Source organism: Somniosus microcephalus, chromosome 8 (assembly GCF_052327205.1).
Source record: "Somniosus microcephalus isolate GS21.2 chromosome 8, FLI_Smic_1.0, whole genome shotgun sequence".
Lineage (NCBI taxonomy): Eukaryota > Metazoa > Chordata > Chondrichthyes > Squaliformes > Somniosidae > Somniosus > Somniosus microcephalus.
Window position 1 is genome coordinate 54,521,290 of NC_140994.1, and position 27,765 is coordinate 54,549,054.

The 27,765-nt window shown below is 44.6% G+C and overlaps 1 protein-coding gene across 2 annotated transcripts in view; it reads left to right on the top strand.

Moving 5' to 3' along the window:
- The window catches only part of inpp5a (inositol polyphosphate-5-phosphatase A), a 744,031-nt gene that overhangs the window by 655,505 nt on the left and 60,761 nt on the right, over nt 1-27,765 (top strand). For both annotated transcript variants that reach the window (XM_085994739.1, XM_085994738.1), the window contains exon 12: nt 7,910-7,983. In XM_085994739.1, coding sequence (XP_085850865.1) covers nt 7,910-7,983 — 74 coding nt within the window. The remainder of the gene's footprint in view (nt 1-7,909; nt 7,984-27,765) is intronic.

Sequence of the window (27,765 nt, forward strand, 5' to 3'; positions counted from 1 at the left end):
ATAACCTACTATTCTAATGTAAAGTATCTACAGGTAATTTTTAAAAGGACTGCAACACAAAGGGTTTGTTTCATTTCTAATACATAAATTAAGATGACTACTGTACTAATGTTATTATGAATAGGTTTCAATCGGTATAAGAAACATTCAAAAGGTAACATGACAAACTATTTCATAAACCATAGCTGAGTATCCCTGATAAAGATTGCTGATTGCCTAGGCCCTAAGCTCTGGAATTCCCTGCCTAAACCTGTCCGCCTCACTACCTCTCTTTCTTCCTTTAAGACGCTCCTTTGACCAAGCTTTTAGTCACCTGCCCTAATTTATCCTTATGTGGATCAGTGTCAAATTTTTTGTCTTACAATACTCCTGTGCAGCGCCTCAGGACGTTTTACTACATTAAAGGCGCTGTATAAATGCACGTCGTTGTTGTTGATGGGCATCATTTTTGAAGCCAGCACTTTGCTGTAGCGTAGGGTCAAGTCAGGGCCCAGGTGATAGAATGAGCTACAAGGGCTGACTTACCTTTTTTAAGTTCTTGCTGATGCTTGCGATAGTGGGCCGAAGCGCAGCCATAGCCCAAGAGTTGGGATGCAATAGCAGGGAGTATTCTGGGATTTGGAGTTGTGTAGGGGGTGGGCATAGCAGAGGCAGACATTGCCCATGCCAAACATCTCTCATCGCCCCACCCCTGCCCCATCCCGTTGTTGCACCAGTGGCAATGGGGATATATTTTTAATGAGCTGCATTTCCGGACTGGTGTAAAATTTTAGGAAATGGATAAGCGCCTTTGGTTGCGTGAATTCAGACCTTGGTGCTTATCCGCTGTTTCTCCTCTAAAGATGGACATTTTCAGAAGTCTGGCTTTGCAGTACATTCCACTTGCTGCTTGCTTTTCCGACTGTGAACATACCACTTCATTTTTTCACATTCACTGTGTTGCAGCAGAATTCATTATGTTTGATTTCATTGCAATGCAAGAAGGTGAGCGGCTTCTCTGGATCAACTTCATGGGAAAGATAAATGATTTAATGAGCCATTTGAGATAATCTAATCTTCATGGTCTGGTTATACACAGAGCGGTGTGATCACTAAAAACAAACTGCCCTTCTTCAGGATGAATGTTCCTGTACCAAATTCCCCCCAAAAAATCTATTGCATCCTTCATCAACCACTAGTCTTGTACCAGGTTGACAGAAATTTAATTCAAGTCAGCTCTTGAAAATAATTATTGTATTTTGAGAGCAGTAATCATTGGTTTGGACATGATTGAATGTGTCCATGCCTATTGACTTTTTCTATGATTTATAGGTTTGTTTAGTCGATATTCCCATCTAAATTGTATAATTAATTATAAGTGTAGCTGTCAGGTCAGAGGATGGAATGCACTGATGAGTATTTGGGAAGATTAAATTTTCCTTTGCCATACAGATGTAGAATTGGGAATTTCACAGGCCTGCTGCTGGATAGAGTTGTTCTTGGTGCCTGCTTATTTAGTCTCTGACTTGCTGCATGCTGAAGTGTCATTGATTTTTGGGCTTTATCTGTGTGATGTCTCTCCAGTAACACTGGAATCTATTTAAATTGAACAATCACTGACAAACTTTCTTGTCAGTAAACTGCTTTGTCACTGTCCTCTTAGTCTCTCCCACACACAGTCTACTAAAGCACAATCTTATCCTTGCAGTACTTTTGATATGTTCTTTATTAAGTGCACAATACAAAAAAAACTCTGGAAAATGTTTTGCTTTTAGAGGTGCTTTGCAGTTAATTGGATTTGATATTGCTTTTTAAACATTTAATTCTTTATCTTCTGGCATCGTAATGTTTTTGTCACCAAGATCTAAGAATGGCATTATGTGAAGCTGTATTCTAAAGTGGATTAACCCTTAAAGTGCTGTGTACTGCTTTTGTTATGCTAACTCGCTAGAGTTCTGGTTATTGGTTGTTCGAAAGGTTAAAAGTAAGTTGTTAAAAGTGTACTTTTTAATTTTGTTATATTCCACCTGCTTTATAACATGATCCTTAGAACCCAAGCCTAGTATTGTACGTTTTCATGGATTACATGCCACTCCAGAATGTTGTAGTATTGAAATATTGGAAGCCAAAGACTGTTGCCCACATAAGCAAACTTAGGTGTCTTTTATGTTGGTCTTCTATAAATTCTGATTCCAGGAGCCCGATCTTACTAAACCAGCTCCCAGCCTTTTATGCTATTAAATCCATGTTTAGTGTGGTTGGTTAACAGGATTTCACAAACTTTTCTAATGTTCTTGAAGAGCTGATCCATCTTTGTTACACTACAGATAACCACAATCAGTGGAACAGCAGCGATTACTCTTGTAAACCCAGGTGAAACTGAGCCTGCTAAGGAGCTTTTATATTGCACGAGACCCACTCTAGTATGGATGGGTTCCTGAAGTGCGGGTTTTGTGCAGTCGGTTGCAAGTCAAATGTAAAACTGCCAGGACTTACTAATATAGGTAACTGGAAAGACCTGGTCTTAATGAGTACTGGCAGATTATATTAGGCTCACAACCAACTGCACAAGACCTGCACTTGAGGAACTCAGTGGGTCTAATGTAATGTAAAAGCACCTCAAATCTGTCGCCTGTCTACAGTAACAGGAATTAACAGCATAAATGTTGAGGCCCGGCTCCCAGAATCTGAATTCAAGGAAGACCAATATAAAATGGCTGAGGTGAGCTGCATTTATTCACAGGAACCAAACAATCTATTATTGTCAACAAAGGTTTAAAGGAGCACTTAGATTCTTTACAATCTGCATCTTGTTAGTATTGGTATAGTTAGTGCTTAGATTTGAAGCAAAATTAACAGAGAAGTCGAGATGTTTTCAATTGATAAAAACTTTTATTAGCAGACACTTCTTTCTAACCATTTCCAAAATGCTAGTCACATTTTCCCCTCCTTCCAAACATCATTTAATGTTTGCATCTGCAGAGCCTCCAGTGAATGCTGCTGATGAGTTTGACAAATGTAAGTAGCATCACCTCTTGATCTGACTCACTGCAGGTTTGGGCTTTGGGTCCTGAAGAGTAATAGCTGCTGTTCCGCAGACTGTGGTTATCCAGAGTGTGGCAAAGAGGAATTAACAATTCAAGAACAGTGGGAAAGTTTGTGAAATCCTGTCAACCAACCGCACTGAATATTGTTACACTTTGCATTAATAGTACGACTCTTCGCTAATACATAGCTTCATTGTTCTTCAAACTTAGAATGAAACATTGGTCTTCTTTTGTACCTAGTCAGTGGTGGAGACTGATATTTAAAATGTTACTGATAATAAACCTGTGATTGTATTCGGTCTGTTCTCCACCACGTGAGATTTTAGTTACTGCATCCTCTCCATTCAAGAGGAATCTTGCTGAATTTAGTGTCTCGTTCATAGTTTTTTTAAAGAAAAAGCTTGATGAATGAGGGACGCGGCTAGATCTCAAAGGCACTCTAATGCTACTACAGGTATCAATGATCTGAACAAAACGTAATGGCAATGGTTTATATGAGCCTATACCTGTAATATGAATTAACCCCTACGTATTACGCCATTCGTACTTCAGTTGCTATCACAGATTAAAGGAGGTTTAAGGTCAGGCACTGCTGATTCAACAACAACAACTTGCATTTATATAGTGCCTTTGACATAGTGAAACGTCTCAAGCTACTTCACAGGAGTGCTAAGCCACATAAGGAGATATTAGGACAGGTGACCAGAAACGTGGTCAAAGGGGTAGGTTTTAAAGAGGAGAGAGAGGTAGAGAGCAATGTTCCCTCTCTTTTTGGCGCCACACGGCCCCTTTAATGGACTGTGCGGGCCATTCAAAATACCGCGCATTCGCGTTTTCTATTGAAAAGCTGGCTGCGCGGGATCCCTAGAGCGCTGCGTGGCCACGCAGCTTGAAGGGAACGTTGGTAGAGAGGCGGAGAGGTGCCGGGAGGGAATTCTAATGGTTGGGGCGTAGACAGCTGAAGCCAATATAGGGGTGATGGAAATCAAGGATGCAAAAGAGGCCATAATTGGAGGAACTCAGAGTTCTCAGAGGGTTGTAGGGCTGGAGGAGGTTACAGAGGTAGGAAGGGGCGAAGCCATGGGGGGATTTGAACACAAAGATGAGAATTTTAAATTTGAGGTGTTGTTGGACCGGGAACCAATGTAGGTCAGAGAGCACAGGGGCGATGAGAGAACGGGACTTGGTGCAAGTTAGGACATGGGCAGCGGAGCTTTGGATGAGTTCAAGTTTAAGGAGCTTGGAAGATGGGAGGCCGATCGGGAGAGCTTTGGAATAGTCGAGTCTGGAGGCAACAAAGGCATGGATGAGGATTTCAGCAGCAGATGAGCTGAGGCAGGCATGAAGACAAGCATGATTACAGAGGTGGAAGTAGACGGTCTTAGTGACGGAGAGGATATGAGGTCGGAAGCTCCGCTCGGGATCAAATAGGATGCCGAGGTTGCAAACAGTCAAGTTCCGCCTCAGACAGTGGCCAGGGAGGGGAATGGAAACACTGGCTAGGGATCAGAGTTTGTGGCAGGGGCCGAAGACAATGGCTTTGGTCACCCCAGTATTTAATTGGAGGAAATTTCTGCTCATCCAATATTGGATAACGGACAACATTCAAATGTGGTCACACATGTCATTTTTGTTATGGAGTCCACTTGCACACCAGTGGACCAAAATGTGATTGCACTCAATTTCTGATTGGTTAAATCAGACATATAGGCCTCAATTTTAACTGGGGTCATGCCTTCAAGATGGGCAGGGTGCAGACAGGAGGGAAACTCCCATAGGGACCTCAGCATGAGGCCCAGGTCAATTTAAGCCCCAGGCCTCATTTAAATAATGCCAGGCAGTAGGGCCTATAAATTTGTCTCGGGTGGTGGCTTAGAACGGGTGGTATCAGATCAGTCAGTGGAACTGAATATCAGGCGCTGCGTATAATGGGCGGCCGATCCCATACCGCCCATTTTGTGCCACCGCCCAAGATGAATTTCTAGGCCTCTACTTCTCAAAACTGGCAGTGCTAGTGGGCGGGAGCAGGTAATCAGGTCGGGAGCCTTAAGATGCTGGGGACCCAAGAGAATGGTCTTCGGCATAAAGTTAACGCTGGGCAAGGGCTTTGGCAGCCAATGCTAACGTGGAGAGGGAGAGACAAGGCTGGGGTTGGGGAGGCCCACGGACTCCTTCCAGGGCCTGGGGGTGGGGGGAGCACAGCAAAGTTACTGTTTTAAACTTACCTTGGCCTCTCTGGCCAGTCGGTGCCTCCTGCCAGGTATCTCTGGTGAGTTTGACGCAGGGTGGGCCTCCCCCTGAATTGCCGTGAAAATCACGTCGCCTCTCTGGCCAGTCGGTGCCTCCTGCCAGGTATCTCTGGTGAGTTTGACGCAGGGTGGGCCTCCCCGTGAATTGCCGTGAAAATCACGTCGCCTCTCTGGCCAGTCGGTGCCTCCTGCCAGGTATCTCTGGTGAGTTTGACGCAGGGTGGGCCTCCCCGTGAATTGCCATGAAAATCATGTCGCAGCACCGATTAAGTCATCAGGCCATGGCTTTTAAACTGAAATTAGGCCTTCGCTTGCCTGCAGTGGGAGCTTTGACCGACTTCTAAGTCGGTGAAGGTACGATGTTGCTGGGCGAGATGGGTGTGGTCTCAGACCGGAGAGTGAACTTGGCCTGATTTTAACCCCTCCCACTCATCACTTTCACTAGAGTTAAAATTGAGGCCCTAGTCCTTCTGATTTTAAATGTTCAAAATAAGAATGTAGATGGCCATATTTTTATTCAAAGTTAAGATAACATTAAAACATTTTTTAAAAATAATTGCTCAATGAAATGCTTTGGATGAAGTCCATGGGTCCATGTTTGATAAAGCGGTGAAAATGTTTGAATAATGTAATTGTGTTACAAATAGAAAGGCCTTTGGTTCCTGCCTCTAAATGGAAAGGTGGGAGAACTGGTCAGCCTTGCAGGTGGTTCAGGTGACTGCTTTCGTACAGATAATTAATGTGTACAAGTAGCTGCTAATTTTGCATTTCAGGAATGATTTATGAGGTGGCATGGGATAGAGGGACATAATCTAATTTAGATCAGAACCTCTGCCACCCATACAATGGTATCAGCACAGCTGTGAGATGAGAGATGATTAATGGGCAGTAGCGTAAACACGCTGTAGTCATAAAAGGTGTTATTTTGATGACATACTTGTCAGAATAGGAAATGGCACTTACAAAGAGTGATGGTCAGTAGCAGGACAGATTATTTTGAGCATTCAGTCACTTATTCACTTACAATCCAGGTTAAGAACAAATATTGATGCAAAGATAATGCTGTTTGTAGCAATTTGAATGGCTGTTTGTTCAAAACTCTGTGATCTAACCTTGGGATTCAGTAGAAGTTAAGAAAATACATCTGTACTCTTTAAATGGGAGAATAATGCACAAGAGCTGTATTATGTGTAGAAAATGAATGTCATTAGCTCTGTTTATAGTTTCAGACTCTTGAGATTGTATTCAGTTCAGGTCATCACAAACCAAACTGAATGTTACCCTCCACCCTCCAACTCCCCTAAGGTTTATAGAGAGAACTACCCTGCCCCCAGCCACTTCGTGCTCTGCGAGCTCTTAAATTGAATTATATGCCTGATGCAGGCACCGATTTTAATTTACAGTTTAAAGCTGCAGGAGATTTTGCCTGTTCCTGTGCGCTGGCTGCTAGTGAGAATCGCCGGCATTTAGGGAAGATTGGGGTAATATTGGCCAGTCATCTGATTTGTTTTTTTTTGTCCCCATTTTGAATCAGTGCTCGCGTTGGTGTTTCTGTTGGTGAAGACTAACGTGAAGAGGGTCTTCTCCTCTCCAACATAAAGTGTTCAGCTTCCAGGCATTAGGCAAGGCTAAGAGAACAAAAAGAAAGTGGGAAAATAATGAAAAAATTGGTAGAAGTAAATAAAAATGCAAATTTGAAAGGATGGCCTTGCTGAAAAGAGTTAGCAAGACTTGCGTGTAGAAGCACTCCTATTATGGTTAAGCGTTGACTTTTTAAAAAATATATGTTATTTCAGTTGTAATAAGGTAAACAATGTTGAATTGCCAGTAAAATGTTGACTAGTAGATTCCTCTATTGGCTCAGCAAGTTTGTTCAGTGAGTGGCAGAATCACAGAGATCAGGAAGGTCCCAGGCCTGATCCTTGTCTGGGCTGTTAGCCAGTCTCAGCCAACAAAGCAGTTAGGCAAGCTACAATTGCCCTCTGTATTTGTTGGTTGGCAAGGGGGATATTAGCCAGGGTTCTTCCTGATTGCTACCCCTGGTACAAGGATATCACAAGGAGACAGGATTGGGCTTGGCTGTGATGCCCTCTGTAGTCAAAAAGCCTGCCAACACTTACAAGGTGACCTGTGCTCATGGAACCTACACCAGCAAGAAGCCAAGAGCTTCTGGAGAAGAAGGAAGGGGAGAAAGTTGGTGAGAGAAAAAATAAACATTCAAACAAGGTTGGTCAGTAAGAAAGAAAGACTTGAATTTATATAGCGCCTTTCACGACCACTGGACATCTCAAAACGCTTTACTGCCAATGAAGTACTTTTGAAGTGGAGTCACAGTTGTAATGTGGGAAATGCGGCAGCCAATTTGCGCACAACAAACCCTCACAAACAGCAATGTGATAATGACCAGATATCTGTTTGTTTTTGTTATGTTGGTTGAGGGATAAATATTAGCCAGGACACTGGGGTAGCTCCCCTGCTCTTTTTCAAAATAGTGCCATGGGATCTTTTGCGTCCACCTGAGAGAGCAGACGGGGCCTCGGTTTAAAGTCTCATCTGAAAGACAGTATATAACAATAAAATGCCATAATTATAAGATGCTGTAGAATAACCTTTTGTTAATCAATTTCTTTTCAGCTTTTAGAATTTGACAGAGAGCTGTCTGTATTTAAAGACAAGTTGAGTGAACAAGAGATATCGTTTCCACCCAGGTATGAAATTTATATTTTCACTATTCTGCTGCAAACATTTAACTGAAAGCAATATCAAACATTATCTTTATACTATACTTTCCCCCCAAAAAACTCTTTTAAAGGCCTAGAAATTCAGTGGGCTGCGCCACCCGTTAGCGCCTTAAGAGGGCGCTAAGTGGATCGGAAGCCACTGGCCACGCCTCCCGCTAAATTTAGCGGGATGCTAATGGCGGTGCTAGCCGTTAGCGCTGCGCCGCCACCGATGATGTCATCGGTGTGCGCAACACCCCGCTACCGCCTTGATCGCGATATTTAGTAGCGCCCCCTGCTTTAACGCCGGACGCTACTTGCGACCGGTTCAGGGGGGCCTACCTGCGGCGGTAGAGGCGCTGAGGTGCGGGGCGGCCATTTTTTTTGCTGGCTGCCTGCCAGCACCTCTTCGCGCTGCCGTCCCCGGCCTCCTGAGCGCCCCCCCCCCCCCCGCGGAGTGCCGACTGCGTTCCAAGAGCCCAGCACTTCTCCTCGGTACTGGGCTCTTTTGCCGGCACTCACGATCCTCGATCGCGCTGCACAAGGCCCCTCCCCTTTAAGAAGGGGAGGATGGCCTGCAGTACCGCAGCACGCCGTGCCGCAGCGTGTAGCACTGCAGCATGTTGCGCAGCGATCTTCAGCTGCAGCGCCCCAAGAGGGATACGGGGTGCCTGGAGTAGCGCCGCGCTTCCCTCTGGGGCGCGCAAAGTGAATTTCCGGCGGGCGGCCGCGACTACTTCCGGGGCGCTACTTTTAGCGCCCTGGCGAGGCTGGCACCCCAAACGGGGCGCTACTGAATTTCTAGGCCAAAGTGTTTAGTTTTCTTTGACATAGCTCAATACGGTGATGTGAAAGGTGGGACTCTGCTTATCAGTATCCTTTCCAAATGTTTTATTGGACCAGAGATGATTAACAGGACCACTGCCTCTTTAAGAAAATGGGGAAAAAAATGCTTTTGTTTACATTCAGGTTGTGACTTGATCTTTGACTGCTTATTTCATTTAAAATCCCGTGCATTATTAAAACTCAATGGTTTATCTTGTTCTCGTGTTGCAGGATCTCACAAATATTTCCTTGAATGTATTTCTGTAACCAATACTTTTAAGATTTGCACAACGTTGTGCTGTACTTCAGGTAATGATCTGTTTCTGCCATCTGAAGTTGAAAATAACCCGATGATGATACAGATTCTGTCACATGATCCAATATCTTCAGGTTCCATTGTACATTATACATCATATAAAGTAGCTGATACCCTTTATCCAACTTTCATCTTTGACATAAATCAGAGGAACTTCTACATCAGACAAACAGATCATTGCACTTCAGCAGTAAAACCTATTTAAAAAGAAAATGCACGCTTTTTTGAATATATTATGATTTGCCACAAAGTGGATGTAAAATACTAATCCAGTTCATATATAATTTTTATATAAACCAGTCAAGCTCTGCTCTTGTGCTGTGCCATTAGCTGAACCAGTTGGTTGCGATCTTTCCTTGTTAAGACCATTTGTTATATTATCGACAGGATTGCAGACATGATGACGTGATTGCTTCCCCAAGTGACTTTGTTTTGAAGTAAAAGAAATGAATTATTTTAAGATACAATTTTTTAACATTAAAACTGAAACAAAGGTTGAAAACTACATTAAAAAGATAAGAATCTAAGAAAATGCAGAATGAGAAAAGGCCATTCAGTCCATCAAGCCCAATCTATGGAGTCCATGTCTGATTATCGTGCTACCTCCAACTCCAACTATTGATCCCTTATATCAGGAGCACTGGTACACTGACTTCCTTCCTGACCTCCCCTGAAAGAATATTGGGGTGTGTTAGATAGCTGTATAACCCTCAATACTCCTTCTAAACATCAATTCAAAACTTTTTTTAAATGTACCACTGGCCCGGACTCAATGACCTTCACTGGGAGTTTGTTTCACGATTCACCTATGCTGTGGGGGAAAAGGTTTTCTCTAATCTCTAACCTTGCTTAAGACATCTGAATTTTAAGAACATTTTCTCTAATCCGATGCTTGTTGTCCAGGCTGAACAGCTTGTGTACGTTCACCTCGTGTACGTCATCCTGCCCTACACGCCTGACTTAAAGGAATATGAGAAAGACTCAGTAGCGCCCATTTTTTGGGTGCTATGAGGCCTCTTGAACTACCAAAATGGCATCCGGGACACGTGCACACACTTCGGCGCAAAGTGCGCTGGATGCCATATTTGTAAAGGGGTTACCACGTGCACACCTAATGACCGCCAGCAGCATGCAGAGCAGGCAGATCATGACATCAATCAGTGGGCAACGCTGATTTGATGCCAGCGCTGCCATTGTGGAGCTGCATGCTGCAGCTTACGCTTGCTCTTACCTCACACAGTTGAACACAACATTAAAGGCATGATGTATCCCCCCCGACAGCGCTATTTAAAGGGATCATGAACTACTTACAGGTCAGTTACTGGATTATTTCTTCTGGCTGTTGCTGTAATTCTATGCATTTTAGTTGCTTTTCCATACTTGTTAAAAGTTTCAATAATCTACAGGGAGTGTCTGGCTGGTGCTGAAGTACTTTTTTGGTGACTTAAAGGCTGGTGCACAAATCAGTTGCTTCCAGACATAGGTGGCCTAGTAGGGCTTCCACTTGGCAGTGAGCATGACTGGGGGAATGAGCAGAGGCCACACAGAGCAGGACAAGCTGCTAGAAGTGGGAGGAGGAGGAGGAGGAGGAGAAGGGCTCTCATCAGAAGGCCATATCCACAGAGGGTGTTTAGGGAGCAATTCTCATACCTGAACTGAACATAAAGAGGTTGTCACTGAAATCTGCCAGCTGCTGCAGCCACAACTCCAACCTCAGAGCTGGGCAAGGGCTGCATTGCCTGTGGCTGTCCACATGGCTCTGAACTTTTAGACATCTGGCTCATTCCAGGCTGCTGCTGGAGATATAAGCTACATATCGTGCTCCAAGCATTTGGGTGTCCACACCCATCAACCTTCTTCTGTAGCCTAGTCCATCGAAGTCCTCATCTGAGTCCTCTAGTGTGCGACCTCACCCTCAAGGTGGCACCTGCATTATCCTTTCCCCCAGCCCTAGCTCCAGCGCACTTGTGCCCAGTGTCTCAACATGGGCAGATCCCACCTCTATCCTGTCCACTAAATTATGCACAGTGTCAGTATCTGAGCTGGTGACTGCGAGTGTGAAATCAAGTGATGGAGTCCCTTCATCTTCACTTTCTTCTTGCTGTTCCTCCATTGCCTGGGCAGTTTCCAGTTCTTGAGTATCTGAAATGAAAAAGGGACAAGGGTTGGGTTGTGGTGAGGGGAGAGGAAAAAGTAAGAAGTGCGTGCTTACACCATCTGCAACTTGTAAGTCAGAAGAGGATGAGGGATGAGGGAGAAGTGGGATGAGAGAAGGAGGATTAGGTATGTGGATACCCTCATCTTCAATGGCTTCAGCCTTGCCGGTGGCCACAGTCTCAGCAATGGTCCCTCCCATAATGACTAGCACTGTCTTCTCCATGGGGGTTAAAACATGCATGCGTGCCTCTCCCCCTCCTGTTAATTCCTGCTGTCTCTGGTTGTGCGCCACCTTCTCCTGCACGAAAGAGGGAAATGTGTCAGTGAGTATCGTGCAATATGTTTAGGTGATGTGGCTGTCATGGTTGAATAGCTGCCAGTGTGTGCAAGCTTTGAGATGTGGGTGCAAGGCTTGCAACAGTGCTAAGTGTGTGAGGGTGAGGTAAAGTATATGAATGTTAGGTATGAGTCCTGATTGATAGAGATTGTGGGTAGGTGAGTGATGGGGGTGTAGTGAATTGAGCAGTCGCTGAGGCTAGTGGTGCAGTTGGTAGGATATGGCATTTGAAGATCCATTCGCTGATATTGACAACTCGTGTGAGATCATTAAACCTCTCCCTGCACTGCATCCAGACCCTTGGGGCTACACTCCTGGCATTGACCTCCTCTGCTATTTCTTGTCACTGCCTTCTGAGCATGTGTCTGGAGAGCCTCCGGCCCCCCTGAGGGTACAGGACCTCTCTCCTTTCCACCTCTTTCACCAAAACCTCCAGTGCAGTGTCCAAAAACCTTGGTGCAAGCTCTCTCCCATGGTCAGCCATTGTTGATTCTTCCACAGCACAATATTCAGAATGATCACAGCACCACAATGCAACTCCCCTTTAAGAGGTGCAGGCTAGCTTTAAGTAGTGCTGGACACCAGCAATATTGGGCCCCCTGCTGATGTGTGCAGCTAATGAAAAGTGCAGGGAACACTGGCTGCACGCAGAAATCATGGAAATGCGCAGGCAGCACAAAGTTGCCGTCCTGCCTGCATTACAATCCACGGGAGCGAGTTGATCGTGCTTCGCGAACACTCCGCCCGTTTTCAGGGGTTAACCATTTTAACCCCCCCCCCCTAGTCTTTTGTTGGGTTTTAAACAAAATTTATTAGCTTGATAAGTTATTATTTGGTAACTTGTTCATCTGACATGATAAGACTTTCATCTAAGTATCTGTGTTTCAAGCGTGACATGCTCATATGCTATTCTCTATTAAAGTTTGTTTGTCGATAAACAATATATGACTGTGTCATGCCTAGAATTACACGGTGCTGCGCATTTGAATTATGAGACAAAAATGGCACTTTGTCACAATACCATCAAGAATCTTTTTTAAAATGATTGCGAGAATATGCAATCTTTCTCTCTTTGTAATCGCCTTGGTCTCCTACTTCTGCAAAGAACTGAAAGAAGTTGTATTTATATAGCGCCCTTCACATCCTCAGGACATCCAAAAGTGCTTCACAGTCAAGTCATTACTTTTGAAGCGCAGTCACTATGTAGGCAAATGCTGCAACCAATTTGTACGCAGTAAGGTGCGAAGAACAGCAATGAGATAAATGACCATTTAATCTATTTTTGGTGATGTTGATTGAGGGATAAATGTTATCCATAACACTGAGAGAACTCCTCTGCTCCTCTTCGAATACTGCCACGGAATCTTTTATATCCACGTGAGAGGGGAGATGGGGCCACAGTTTAGCATCTCATCATAAGACATCTGACAGTGCGGCTCTCCCTTTATACTGCACTGAAGGGTAGGCAAGATTATATGCCCCAGTCCCTGGAATAGGGATTGAACACATGGGCCTAGAAATGGTTGATGCCACGCCTGTTTTAAAGGCATAAATCGGGCCCCAATATGGCAGACAGTGTGTGTGCACAATCCACGCTGGATGAGTACCGCCCACCATATTGGTAAAGGCAGAAAAATTTGTTAAAAGAAATAGTTACCTGAATGTGGAGCTGGGAGAAGCACTCCTGCTTGTCTCAGTTCCATTGAAGTGCCGAGGACTGTTGCCAGCTCCCTCTGGATCACCTCCCCCTTCTCCTGATTGCCACCCTCTCCATCCTGATCTCTTCTCCCTGCTCTCCCAATAGCCCCATCCCTCACGATCACCCCACTCCCTCCCAATCACTTCCCCCCTTCTCCCGATCTCACCCCTCCTTCCCTTCCGATTCCCACCCTCCCAAGACCTACCTGAGAGCCACTACCAGCGACACAATGACCCGAAATCCAATGCTGATTCACTGGCAAGCTACCTGGGGATGTTCAGCATTCATCCGCAGCTCGCCAGTCTTATTTAAATGAGGCCCAAGCCCCATTATCGGATGTATCTCGGCCTTACCCGTTCCAGCACAGGGAACATTTCCTATAACCGGTTTACACCAACAGGCTGTCTTCTGACAGAGGTAAGAGTGCTACCACTGGACCAACCTGCCACTTCAGCCCAGCTGCAGTCAATATAGCTCCAGAGCTTCCACTGATGCTCTATTATACTGGCTGCTTGTAAATCTGTGAGAGCAGCTTGGGAATGGCTCTTTCTTCAATTTCCTCCCTCCACCCAACCCTTCCTGCCATTGTTAGGTGTCTACCCTCCAATGAACAGCTCCCCAAAGCTGGCTGGCTAAGATCAGGAGCTCACCAATGTACAGGAACTGAACCTGCATCCCATTCTTAGTGCATACGTGCGCCAATGTTCTGATTCACTGTGCCCTCTTGTCTCTGAGTCACAAGATTGTGGGCTCAAGCCCCACTCAAGGTCCTGAGCTCCTAATCCAGACTGGCGGTTCAGTGCATTGTCAGAGGTGCTGTCCTTTGGGTGAGAGGTTAAACCGAGGCACAGTCTATCTATTCAGATGAATGTTAAAGATCCCGTAACACTTTCTGAGGAAGAGCAAAGAGTTCGCTTGGTGCCCTGGTCAAAATTCTTCTTTCAACCAATACCATGGGAATGTGCTCCGATCCAACCAATTGTCCAACGTTTGATCCACCGCATCTACTGCTGACCCAAGAAAATCGCCCCTTTAAATCCAGATCTCAGAAGTGAAAGGCACTGTTTGAGCCCACTGTTTAAGCCCAGTCTCATTCTAAACAGTGATGAGAAACAAGTTTATTGTATTGAAGAAATACAGCATTTGAATGGTTTTGAACCTGTTTACCAGGTTTGAAGTATTTTTCTGTCAAGGTTGATGTCAAATGAAATACAAAATATTTACTGACATGTGATGTGTAGCTCCTAATTGTTTAATAACTGTTGATTCATTAACCAATTAAATTATAGACATAATGGAAAAAACAATGTATCTGTTATACGTTCATGGCCACTTTATACTGCAGGCCATGGATTTAATGCTAATTGTGCTGGTAGCACTAAGCTGCACTGCTCTGCTCTGTTCTGCTGTATTCTGGAGTGAAGTAGAGCTCTCAATGTGTATTTGTAAATGCACGTGCAGAACTTCCTTCAGGACATTAGTTAAATTTGAACGTTATTGAACAGCCAATTATCCTCGGCTCTTTAGCAATTTTAAAGGGTTAAAGGGCAATCACCAGACCGCCTGGGATCTTAAAGTTTATAAAGGCGGTTTCACCACCAGTTGCTGTTATTCGTGAGGTCATTCCATATCACTCACAGAGCTCAATGCACCTTCAGAACTGCCACTTCATTCTCCAGCTCGACTGTAGTTTTTTAATTGATGCAACACAAAAGTTTGTGTCATTTTTATCAAACTTTGTGATAGGTAACCCTTTCCAATAGCTGGCATCTGTGTTTGTTTGAGCATTCATAAATATTTCCATGATCTTGAAAAGAACTATGGGGGAAAATTTGGGTGGCACCCCTTTTGGAGCGCCCCGAAAAAGTTAGTGTCCCTCCGCCTGAAATTCATTAGTAGCGCCCCAAGCAGGTGGTGGAGTGCTACTGCAAGCACTTCACATCCTTCTTGGGGCACTACAACTGAAGATCGTGGCTCTACGTGCAACAGCGCCACGCACGCCGGTACGTAGCGCCGCGTCATTGCAGGCCACCTCCCCTGATTAAAGGGGAGTGGCCTAGCGCCATGCGCACCGGGGCCCTGCCGGACCACCGGGGAGCCGGGAAAGCAGCCTGTCACTCAAGAGGAGGGCCGGGCTGAACGATCACAGCCGGCACCCCGAGAAAAAAAGGGGAAGGGGGCAGGTGCTGGTAGTGGGCCAAAGAAAATGGCCGCCCAACACCTGTGTTGTGTATGTACCTTTAAGAGAGAACTGCTTTTATACTGTAGTACCGGCAGTGACCACACCTGTATATAAAGCAGTAGCAGGCTTCTGCACTTTCAGTTCCAGCATACCCACTGTTCAGTAAACACCTCTTATTACCGTTCTCCTGCAGTCCGTGTGTTATTGATACGCGGACTCTACAGTGGCGACGAGCAGGTTCGAACTCACCTGCAGTACTGCATCACCTCATGGGGATCCATCCCTGGAAAGAAGCTTCTTGGAGGTCGAAGCCAGAGCAACGGGCGTCGACCGTGGGCAACCGCCCAGTGATCCATCGGAGTTCAGAGAATCGCAGGGGAAGCTGTGGAGAGCTGGGCCTGGTTCTCCAGTCAAGGTGTCCCAGCAAATCGGGCTGGTAGCAGGTAGCGCGCAGACCCTTCCCAGACTGCGGTGGGCTAGAGCTCGAGCGAGCGGCTCTGTAAGGGGGCCGAGCAGCGTCGTCGGGAAGAAAAAGAGAGAGAGAGGGTGGAGCGCACAGGGCGCGGCCGGTGCTCATGAGTCGGGCAGCGTTGGAAAAAAAAAAGGGGAAGGAAAAGAGACGCGTGGAAAGCCGCGGGGCGCCGCCATTACCTGTTAGAACGCGAGGAGCAGCATTGGCAGCAGGGGGAAGAAGGAAAAGCGCGGGAGGCGCCATTTTAATCCATTGGGAAAGAAGGAAAAGCGCGGGAGGCGCCATTTTAAACCACCCAAGATGCCGAAGAGTGGCAGCATCACTGTTTTCGATAACGAAATAGAAGACTGGACCACGTATGTGGAAAGAATTGAAATGTACTGCAGGGCAAATGAGGTGGCCGCTGAAAAGAAGGCGTTGGTATTATTCAATTTGATGGGCGCGAGAACGTACGGCCTATTGCGAAATTTAATTACCCCAGCTAAACCAATGGAGAAAAGTTTTGAAGAGATTGTTAATATCTTACAGGAACACCTAAACTCTACACTGCTGCTGATAGCAGAAACATTCAAGTTCCATAAACGAAACGAGCACAAAGACGAGAGTAATGCTGACTATCTTACGGAACTACGCAAGTTATCGACACACTGCCAGTTCAGAGCAGGACTGGCAGATACCTTAAGGGATAAGTTTGTCTGCGGGCTCCAGAGTGAAGGAACCCAGAAACGACTACTTTCGGAAAAGGACCTTACGCTAGAAAAGGCTTTCAGCATTGCAGTATCCTACGAAGCAGCAGCACGGGGAGCTGCGGAAATACAACAGAAACCGCAAGAATATAGCACCAATGAAAAGGCATATGGAGCAGAAAAGTGCTATCGCTGCGGTAGAACAACCCATGACCAGAAGGATTGCTGGGCTAAGGACAAAGTATGCAGGCAATGTGGAAAAATGGGACACATAGCACAAGTCTGCAGGTCGGGAAAGAAAACCAACACTAAAAGAACTACTAAAGAAAAGTACAAGAAAGTACAAAAGATGACGGACAGTAGTTCAGAAGACCAGAAGAGTGATAATGGCTCTGGGAGCAGGGGACTAAGTTGTCTAAAGCTACACAACGTGATCGCAAAGGAGGATCGCCGAACCATTTGGGTCACCCTCATGATAGCAGGGTCCCAAGTAAAGATGGAATTGGACACAGGATCAGCCCTAACAGTCATGAATCGACGAGACAATGAGCGGCTATTCTCACACATTCCCTTGAAGGATACGTCCATTGTCTTGAAGACATATACGGAGCAAAAAGTCTACACCAGAGGAAAAATAAGGGTGCCTGTTAAATACAACGGCAAGGAAACACAGGAACTGTATCTATATATACTACAAGATGGAGGACCACCATTATTGGGACGTGAATGGATCCGAAAAATACAATTGGATTGGCATTCCATTCAGGCGCTAACTGTGGCTGACAAAAAAGATGACGACGCCACACCGGGACGACTGTCAAAAATTCTAACTGACGCGAAAGAGGTGTTCCAGCAAGGACTTGGGACTCTAAAAGGCGTAACGGCAATGATAAAAATTGAAGATAACGCAAACCCAAAATTTTTTAAGGCCAGACCGGTACCGTATACGATCCGCCCAGCCATCGAAGCAGAGCTGGAGAGTCTGGAGCATTCGGGTGTGCTGTCCAAGGTGGACTGGAGCGAGTGGGCCACACCCATCATTCCTGTAATGAAGAAATCATTGAGCAGCACGCCTGGGGAACCGAAGAAGGTTCGCATCTGCGGGGACTTTAAGGTAACTGTGAACCCAGTCCTTCACACAGTACAATATCCACTTCCGCGGATAGAAGATATTTTCGCCTCACTATCTGGAGGGAAACGCTTTACGAAGATTGATCTGGCCCAAGCGTATCTACAAATGGAGGTAGATGAATCATCTAGAAAATACCTCATGATAAACACTCACAAAGGTCTCTACCAGTACAACCAACTGGTATTCGGGGTAGCATCAGCTCCGGCTATTTGGCAGAGGGCGATGGAACAAGTCCTGCAAGGGATCTCGGGGACCCAGTGTTATTTGGACGACATCCTGGTTACGGGCAGAAATGACAGTGAACACCTTGCCAACCTGGAGCAGGTGCTCACTAGATTACAAGAATATGGGCTACGAGCCAACCGCCCCAAATGCGAGTTTTTCAGGAAACAGATCTCGTATTGTGGCCACGTGATTGATGAAGAGGGGTTACATAAGTCCCCAGACAAGATTGAGGCAGTAGTCAAGGCTCCAGCACTGGAAAATGTGTCACAACTGAGGTCGTTCCTCGGGTTGGTGAACTACTACCATAAGTTCTTGCCAAATTTGTCTACAATTCTGCACCCGCTGAACGCCCTGCTGCAAACTGGAGTAGCATGGAAATGGAGTGATGAGTGTAAGCGTGCCTTTCAGAAATGTAAATGCCTAATCACTTCAAAAGAAGTATTGGCTCACTACAATCCATCACTACCGATTCGGTTGGCATGTGATGCGTCTCCCTACAGCATTGGCGCGGTGCTGTCGCACAAATTCCTTGACGGTTCAGAGAGGCCAATAGCCTTTGCGTCACGCTCGTTAACATCAGCCGAGCATAACTACGCCCAGATTGACAGGGAGGCCCTCAGCCTGGTGTGGGGGGTGAAGAAGTTCAATCACTATCTGCACGGGCAGAAATTCACCTTACTGACTGATCACCAGCCTCTTGTCTCCATTTTTAACCCAAAGAAGGGCGTTCCGGTGATGACGGCGCAACGGCTGCAAAGATGGTCCCTTTTTCTAGGGGCACATCAATACGACATAGAGTATAAGGGCACGAAACAGCATGGAAACCTGATGGGCTGTCGCGCCTGCCGCTGCCTACGGTGGGGGAAGCACCTGCAGTGGACCCTGTTAAGATATTCCATTCAACCATAGTCGAATGTCTACCTGTTACAAACTCAAGTATAGAGAAGGAAACCCGAAATGACCCGACACACTCTCGGGTCTATGATTTGATGGTGAAGGGATGGCCAGCACATGGCAACTCACTGTTGCCAGCATTCTCGTCAAGGAGAGAACAGCTGTAAGTGTGCCGGGGAACCTTGATGTGTGGATCCCGAGTGGTAATTCCACCCAAGTTGAGAGAAAGAGTGCTCAATGAGCTTCATGAGGGTCATCTGGGAGGGGTAAAAATGAAAAGCCTAGCCAGGGCGTTTGTGTGGTGGCCGGGAATCGATAAAGAAATCGAGGAAATGACCAAGAGATGCACAGGATGCCAAAAAGTCCAAAACGCTCCACCACAGGCCCAGCTACACCCATGGGAGTGGCCCTCATCTCCATGGCAACAGGTACACATTGATTTTGCTGGTACATTTATGGACTCAATGGCCTAGAAATTCAGTAAGGCGCCGCCAGCTTTGCAGCCAGTTACCGCCTAAAGAGGGCTTCTGCGCCAATACAGGAGTTTGCGCTGATATTCAGCGCAGCGGTAATGGCGGCGGTAGCCGTTAGCGCTGCGCCGGCACCGATGACGTCATCGGTGTGCGCAGTGCCCCGGTTCCGCCCCGATACCGGCCCGATCCCCATATTTATTTGCGGCCACCTCTTCCGCAGCGGCTGCAAACAGCGTTCTGAAAACGGGGCCGTACTGTAGCCTTAGTGGGGCGCTTTAAGGTGGAGGTGTGGCCGGCCGCTTTTTCGGCGGCCGCCTGCCCGCACCTCCTTCCCCGGCCTCCTCCACCCCCCCCCCCGCGGCATTGCCGGCTGCTTTCCGTGAACCCGGCACTTCTCTGTGGTGCTGGGCTCATTTGCCGGCACTATCCAGCGGCGATCTCCCCTTTGCAGGCACCTCCCCCTTAAGAGAAGGAGGAGGCCTGCACTACCGCAGCCTGCCGCTCCGCAGCGGGTGGCGCAGCGGTGCCTAGAGCGCTGAAATTCAGTTTCAGCGCCCCAAGCGGGGGCGGGCACACCCTGGAATAGCGCCCGGTTCCGACTTGGGGCGCAAAAAGTGAATATCTGACGGTCCCAAATGGCTCCGCGCCCAGCGCTAACTTTTGGGCGCTAGCCAGCTGGCGGGGCCATAGTGAATTTCTAGGCCAATGTTTTTAATCGCTGTGGATGCACATTCGAAATGGCCAGAGGTCATCAAAATGTCCTCCACCACCACGGAGAAAACTATTGCAGTCCTACGGACCATCTTCGCCAGGAATGGCTTGCCAGAACAGATTTGCTCCGACAATGGACCACAGTTTGTGTCTGAGGATTTCCAGAGGTTTTTGAGGAATAATGGGGTAAAGCATTACACATCCGCCCCATATCATCCAGCCACAAATGGATTGGCTGAGAGGTTTGTTCAAACCTTTAAAAAAGCAATAAAGGCGATGTATAACGACAACATACCACTGCAACACAAGGTGGATAATTTCTTGTTCGCTTACCGAAATGCGACACATACAGTCACCAACCAATCTCCAGCCATGATGTTCTTCAACCGCGGGTTAAGATGTCGCCTGGACTTGCACAAACCAAACATAAGACGAGATGTTGAGAATAAGCAATTCCAGCACATCAATGAAAAGCCAACCAGGAGCTTCAAGATAGGGCAACCAGTCTTCGCCCGCGACTACCGAACAGAAAAATGGCAGCCAGGAACGATATGCACACGGCAGGGACCACTAATGTACACAGTGGACGTTGGAGAGAGCATCGTGAGATGCCATGCTGACCAGATTCTAGAGTCACAGGAACAAGTCAAACCCATACCACGAGCATGCGCGCCTGGTGATGAACCTGAAGTACAGATTGCGTCTACCTCAGAATCAGTGGTATTGGAAGCTGACGGACCAACCAATGACAATGAGCCAGAATCGACTCCGCCGCAAGAACAGGATACTCGCGAAAGGCGATATCCAGACAGGATCAGGAAGCCTCCTCAAAGACTGAATTTATAAATGATTACTTTCAGCTGATGTATATAGTACAAAGAAAATTGTAATTGTAATTAGTTATTATTCAATTGTTAAATGAATGTTATGTACTGTTTATCTAAAAGGGGAGGAATTGTTGTGTATGTACCTTTAAGAGAGAACTGCTTTTATACTGTAGTACCGGCAGTGACCACACCTGTATATAAAGCAGTAGCAGGCTTCTGTACTTTCAGTTCCAGCATACCCTCTGTTCAGTAAACACCTCTTATTACCGTTCTCCTGCAGTCCGTGTGTTATTGATACGCGGACACTACAACCTGCCCCTTTTAATAACACCACCACCACTGCAAAAACGCCCCCTGACCCTGTCTGACATATCGTCCGGTGATAGGTCAGCGAAGTTTGCGGCCGGGGCACAAGCAGGGCGCTGCGCATGGTGATGATGTCATCGCCGGTGGCGCAGCGCTGTGGTGTGCTACCGGCTACCGCTGCTGCTAACCTCTCACCGAATTTCGCAGGAGGCATTAGTGGCGCCATGCCCAGGCGCTAACGGATTTGCACCCTGTTAGAGCCCTCCCGGGGGCGCTAACGAAAGGCGCAAATCAACCCAATTTTTCCCTCCATGTATCTTATTTTGGAAGTTGGGACTCCATGTATAGGATTGTTTTTTGTCAGTCAGCTGTGTCCTGTCGACTCTGAGCTGAGCTTCAAACACCACATCCATCAGTAAGGCTACTTACTTTCACCTCTGAATCATCAACAGCGTACACCCCTTCCTCACCGCTTCTGCTGCTGAAACCCTCAGCCATGCCTTCATCAACTCAAGATTCAGTTTCTCCAACAATCTTCTCACTGTCGCCTACAGTTCAACCCTACACAAACACCAATTCCACCCAGAGTCCTGCGGCCTATATCCTACCTCACACAAAACTCCAACCAATAGTTACCCCGGCCTTTGCCAACCTCCACCAATTCCCTCTCCCCTACTGAATTGCCTTCAAAATCCTCATTTTTGCTTTCAAACCCTTTGGTGGTCTTGCTCCATCCTACCTCTGCAATCTTCTTCAGCCCTTCATCCCAAGTATGCACTCTCTGCTCTCCTGACTCTGCCTATTGTGTAGACTGCCACCTTTCCACTCCACCATTGGTGGCACAGCCTTTAACCCTGCCCTCTGAAAGTCTCACTCTTTGTCTTGCTACCTTTCATCCCACCTTCAGAAACCTCCTCAACACAGACCACTTTGACCATACCTTCATTCATGCACTGAAAAGCCTCTGGAGACTTTTTGTTTTGCGAGAAGTACTATACAAATGTAGGTTGTATTGTGATCTAACCAGAGGCTCGGTCTCTGTTTTCCAAAATATAATTAGTGGATCCTTGCATATCAGAGTAGTCTGGTTGAACCAGTGAAAGTTACATTCTCGTGCCTTGTGTTTGGATTTAAAGAATGTGATACAAGCTGTAAATTCATATTGCTTACGCTCAAGAAGTCATCCATCAGGTCAGTTGTGACAAGTCTGAACACTGCACACATTTGTGCTGAATTTGACTTTCCCATGTTAGTGGTCGTTCTGGAGCCAGAGAGGCGTGACATGGAAATGATGGAGTGCTGTGTTCTGACTGAACATTTCAAACCTCTTATTATGGTAAACTCATATTCAAAAAGAACATAGGCGAACTTCCTGTGAATACTTACTTGGCCAAGAACCTTTTATTGTTGAGAGGATTTTTAATGCTGTAATACAGTTGTCATCTGAACACAGTTTATTGCCGAGTAATTAATAAGTATCTAGTGTGTTTGTATCATAAAGTAAAGATGAGCGAAATATTAAACATTAAGAACAACTGTGAAATTGCCCTGGTGCATATGTTGTCTCCAGATGGTTAAATAGTCAGGTTTTGTGATATACTCTACAAGTTGTTACTTTTTCAATGATAAGATATCTACCAGGGTATTTGACTGTTCTGAAGCAATACTAAGATTTGAGTTTAATTATTTTGCTTTTAAAAAGAGCATCTAATAATGGCTTTCTCTATCTTAATTTTAGTCCATTATTCAATAAAGCTTGTCTAACTGGTATGATAGTTGTACCTAATCTTAAGAGAGGAGAAGGAGCCAGGACTGACATTAAACATTAGTTAATGAAGAATTAGTCTTATGCAGTTCATAAAATTAAATGATAATTTGTTAAGAGTCTCAGTTGTATTATTTATGAAGCCATTAGGCATTGATTCTGTTTGAAACTGCTAACGTGCACAGCAGGGAATACATTGTAGTTGCAGCCATAGTGATTAAATGAATGGCTCCTTTCCCGCATCAGGGTGTTTGCCAAGTCTAGACAGCAGCAATGGGAACATGGAATGATATACAGTTGTCTCTTCACCGTTTGGTGTTTAATAGTAAGTTGAGACTAGCTTGAAGCCCGCCTTGGCAAGTTAGCAGACATCCTAGAAACTCTGCAGGTCTGTGAGGATGGGTCAAAAAAGTAACTTGAGATGAAACTTTTAAAAGAGAAAAATGGTAATGTTTGTGTGCTATGATGGATGGGAACAAACTGAATAAAGGAAAACGAATTATACATGTGATTCTTGTAGTAGTAATAAAAAAGCAAAACTGGTAGCATTTTTTCTCGAACAGAAGTGCACATTTAAATAATTAACTCACAAAAATTAGCTTAAAATGTTGTAAAAGCACAGATAAATAAATTAAATTGCATTTTATTCAGAAGAATTGGGCACAATTAATCAATTGGATTGATTGTGTCTGTCCTAATCCAGACCTGATTCTGCTCAATAACCACACAATTGCTACAATCTTGTGACTGACCAGAAATGGCCTGAACTTGGAGAGATCAATTGTATTTAATTCATCTTGATAAAATACAGTTGCTTTAAAAAAATCTTCAAGGATTCAATGTCTTAATAATGTTAAAAAAATAAATGCAACTTGCAAAGGAGTTCACAGTGAAGTATTTGAAATCTATTATATCTCTTTCAATCGGTTTGTGTTAATGCATGGTTTGTAAATCTCAGAGTATGTATAATGTTTTGTTTTCATTTATATATGTCAATGTGGAAATTGTTTTACAGTTGAATGGTTATCTCTTATAATATTAGCAGGACTTGTAGTAATCAGATTCTTCTTCTGATGTTTGGAATTATTTATCACCTTTAAAATTCCTTAATGATAAAGTCCAATAACCTGGGATTTGCATGAGAAATAGAGACATTACTACATAGCTCAGTGCCATTTGTGAGTGTTCCATTTTGCTGAACCAGCAAATCTGTAACATAAGGTTTCAAATTTACTAAGATTCTAACACATTGGAAGATATATTTCACCAATTGTGCAGCATTACATCAATAGCAGTACATTGTGAAGATGACTTTAAGATGGTTTTCAAGTGATTAAAGTAATATCAGTAATGTTCCATGGGTTAGTCATTATTATGTGTGTTTTGGAATGGGGCCATTTCAACAGTGAATCACTGTACCTAATTATTGGTTGTATATACAGTATAGACTGGACCTAGATTTTCCCAATAATGAACTGCAGATAATTGCTCAATCGCCCTTTATGTGTCAGCCTTAGCTCATTGGTAACATTCTCACCCAGGACCGCTAACACATCAGTGCAGTACTGAAAGAGTGCTGCATTGTCAGAGGTGCAGTCTTTCAGATCAGATGTTAAACGGAGGCCCGATTTCCCCTCTCCAGTGGATGTAAAAGATCCCATGGCACTATCCAAAGAGAGCAGTGGAGTCCTCTGCTGTCCTGGCTAACATTGATCCCTCAACCAGCAACGCCAAAACCTGATTACTTGGTCATTTATCTCATTGCTGCTTGTGGGACCTTGCTGCCGCACTTGCCTACAGAACAACAGTGACTACACTTCATTTTGTTGGCTGTGCATTATTATAACAGCATGAAGGGCACCATATCAATGCAAGTTTGTTCTTTTTTATCCCTTCAGTAATGACAAGACAGATGTTATATCTCTTGTCTGAATGTTATGATGCTTCACTGCTCTTTTTGATATACCGTATATTAATGACCTAGACTTAGGTATACAGGGCATCATTTCAAAGTTTGCAGATGACACGAAATTCGGAAATGTTGCAAATAGTGAGAAGGCTAGTAACAGACTTCAGGAGGTCATAGACAGCCTGGTGAAATGGGCAGCCCACATGGCTGATGAAATTTAACCCAGAGAAGTGTTAAGTGATTCATTTTGGTAGAATGAATGAGGAAATGCAATATAAACTAAATGGTACAATTTTAAAGGGGGTGCAGGATCAGAGAGACCTGGGGGGCGTACCTACACAAGTCTTTGAAGGTGGCAGGACAAGTTGAGAAGGCTGTTTAAAAAGGCATATGGGATCCTAGGCTTCGTAAATAAAGGCAAAGAGCACAAAAGCAAGGAAGTTATGCTAAACCTTTATAAAACACTGGTTAGGCCCCAGCTGGAGTATTGTGACCAATTCTGGCCACCACAATTTAGGAAGGATGTCAAGGCCTTAGAGAGGGTGCAAAAGAGATTTACTAGAATGGTACCAGGGATGAAAGACTTCAGTTATGTAGAGAGACTAAAGAAACTGGGGTTGTTCTCCTGGGATTTGATAGAGTAAATAAGGAGAAACGTTTTTCAGTGGCAGAAGGATCGGTAATCAGAGGACCCAGATTTAAAGGTAATTGGCAAAAGAACCACAGGTGACCTGAGGGAAAAAAAATTACACAGCGATTTATGATCTAGAATGCACTGCCTGAAAGGGTGGTGGAAGCATATTTAATATTAACTTTCAAAAGGGAATTGGATAAATACTTGAAAAGGAAAAATTTGCTGGGCTATGGGGAAAGGGCAGGGGAGTGGGACTAATTGGATAACTATTTCAAAGAGCCGGCATAGGCACGATGGGACAAATGGCCTCTTTTTGTACTGTAAGATTCTATGATTCAAGATGTGAAGTGCACTGACAGTCAATGTGGGCACAAAACTGAGAAAAACAGAATCATACCTCCTATACGCACACGCAAAAGTGAAGTATATCTTTATAATATTTTTTGAGTCTGTAGTTTCAACATATTTGTAATTTTATCTTTTTTATTGCTTAAGAGTTATTTTTCATTTCTTCTGGTAATCCGACCTACATATATTACCAATCATCTGGCATTATTAAACCTTTGCTGATTTGTTATTGCAGCTGCCGATCTCACCTATCACATTCCACAAAAAAACACACAGCCACCAGTATAGTTCCCTGCCAACTTCACCATTAGCCAGTCAGAGAAATATAATAAAGAGTTCTGTTCTAAAATATTTCATGTGTCAGCTCTGTGCACGTTCTCTACAACTCTGGTCACCTGACCCCATTGCCAGGGATCCTGCCTACTCTTTCGATGCTTCAGACACAACTTTGGGCCTGTTATTAAATTAGGAAGTCAGTGTCCTCCCAGCTTGGTGCCAAGACCTCACTATTTGTAATATTTTCCTTTTGTTGCTAATTTATTATATTTAATTAAAATGTTGTTGATAGATATTGATACAATCTTAATTTCTCTAATAATTGTTACATCATGCACCACTTTATTCCCATTTACAAATGTGTGGATTGAATTGCGTAGAATTACATAGAATTTACAGCACAGAAACTGGCTGTTCAGCCCAACTGGTCTATGCCAATGCTTATGAGCCACATGAGGCTCCTCCCACCCCTCTTCATCGAACCGTATCAGCACACCATTCTCTTCCTTTCGCTCTCATGTGCTTATCTAGATTCCCCTAAATGCATCTATACTATTCACCTCAACTACTCCTTGTGGTAGCGCATTCCACATTCTTACCATTCTTTGGGTAAAGAAGTTTCTCCTGAATTCGCTGTTGGATTTATTGGTGACTATCTTATATTTATGACCCCTAGTTTTGGTCTCCCCCACAAGTGGAAACATCTTTTCTATTTCTACCTTATCAAAACTCTTCATAATTTTAAAGACTTCTATTAGTCACCACTCAGTCTCTTTTCTAGAGAAAAGAGCCCCAATTGAGATTGTGTTGTGCTTTTCAGGGTTTTTTTTGTTGTTAAATTACTTTATTTTATATTTTTAACAGTATAAAGAAACCAGCTCAGTCAATATAACTCCCTGAGCAGCACTATAGGAGATGCATTTGTGTTGTGTTTTAGATTCTAACATCATTTGCTTACTATATTGGTGACTTTATTCATTTGCCATGAATAAAGGTAGGTTTAAAAAAATCAGCTTAATTTTCATTTTATTTCCAATTTATGGCATGAAATTTCTAACGCAGTCTTTAGTGTTAGTTGTTTACCCAAGAAAAGTGACATCTTGGCCACTTTTTGACATAACCCATAATGCAATTTTGACTGTTCACTGGCCCAGACTCACACAACTGAATTTTGTCAGGATGAATCATGTCTGTGATTCATGCCAAAAGGGTGTGTAAGGGCACGCCTAACTTGGCCTGGGAATTCACTGAGAGCCTTGTTTACTTTCAAATTTCACTCTCCCACTTGATTACTTTAGTCTGAAAGTAAGAGTTAATCACACTAAACACAGTCTTGACTGTCCCAATTATTAGCAATAAAACAGAGGCCCACCTTTTAATCCAGGAATATCAGTAAATAACCAATCAATGAGCAGAAGGCAGTTGTGAATGAAGACTTCTTGAGGAAGGGTAAACATGTAAGTAATTGTTACATTATCAAGCAATTCATTAATTACAGTATTGACTCTGGAAGGTTGTAGAGTGACATTGTTTAAAAGCGATTTTTTTCCATTGTACACACCCTTTAGTGAAGTTTGTGTTCTGATAAGCGTGCAG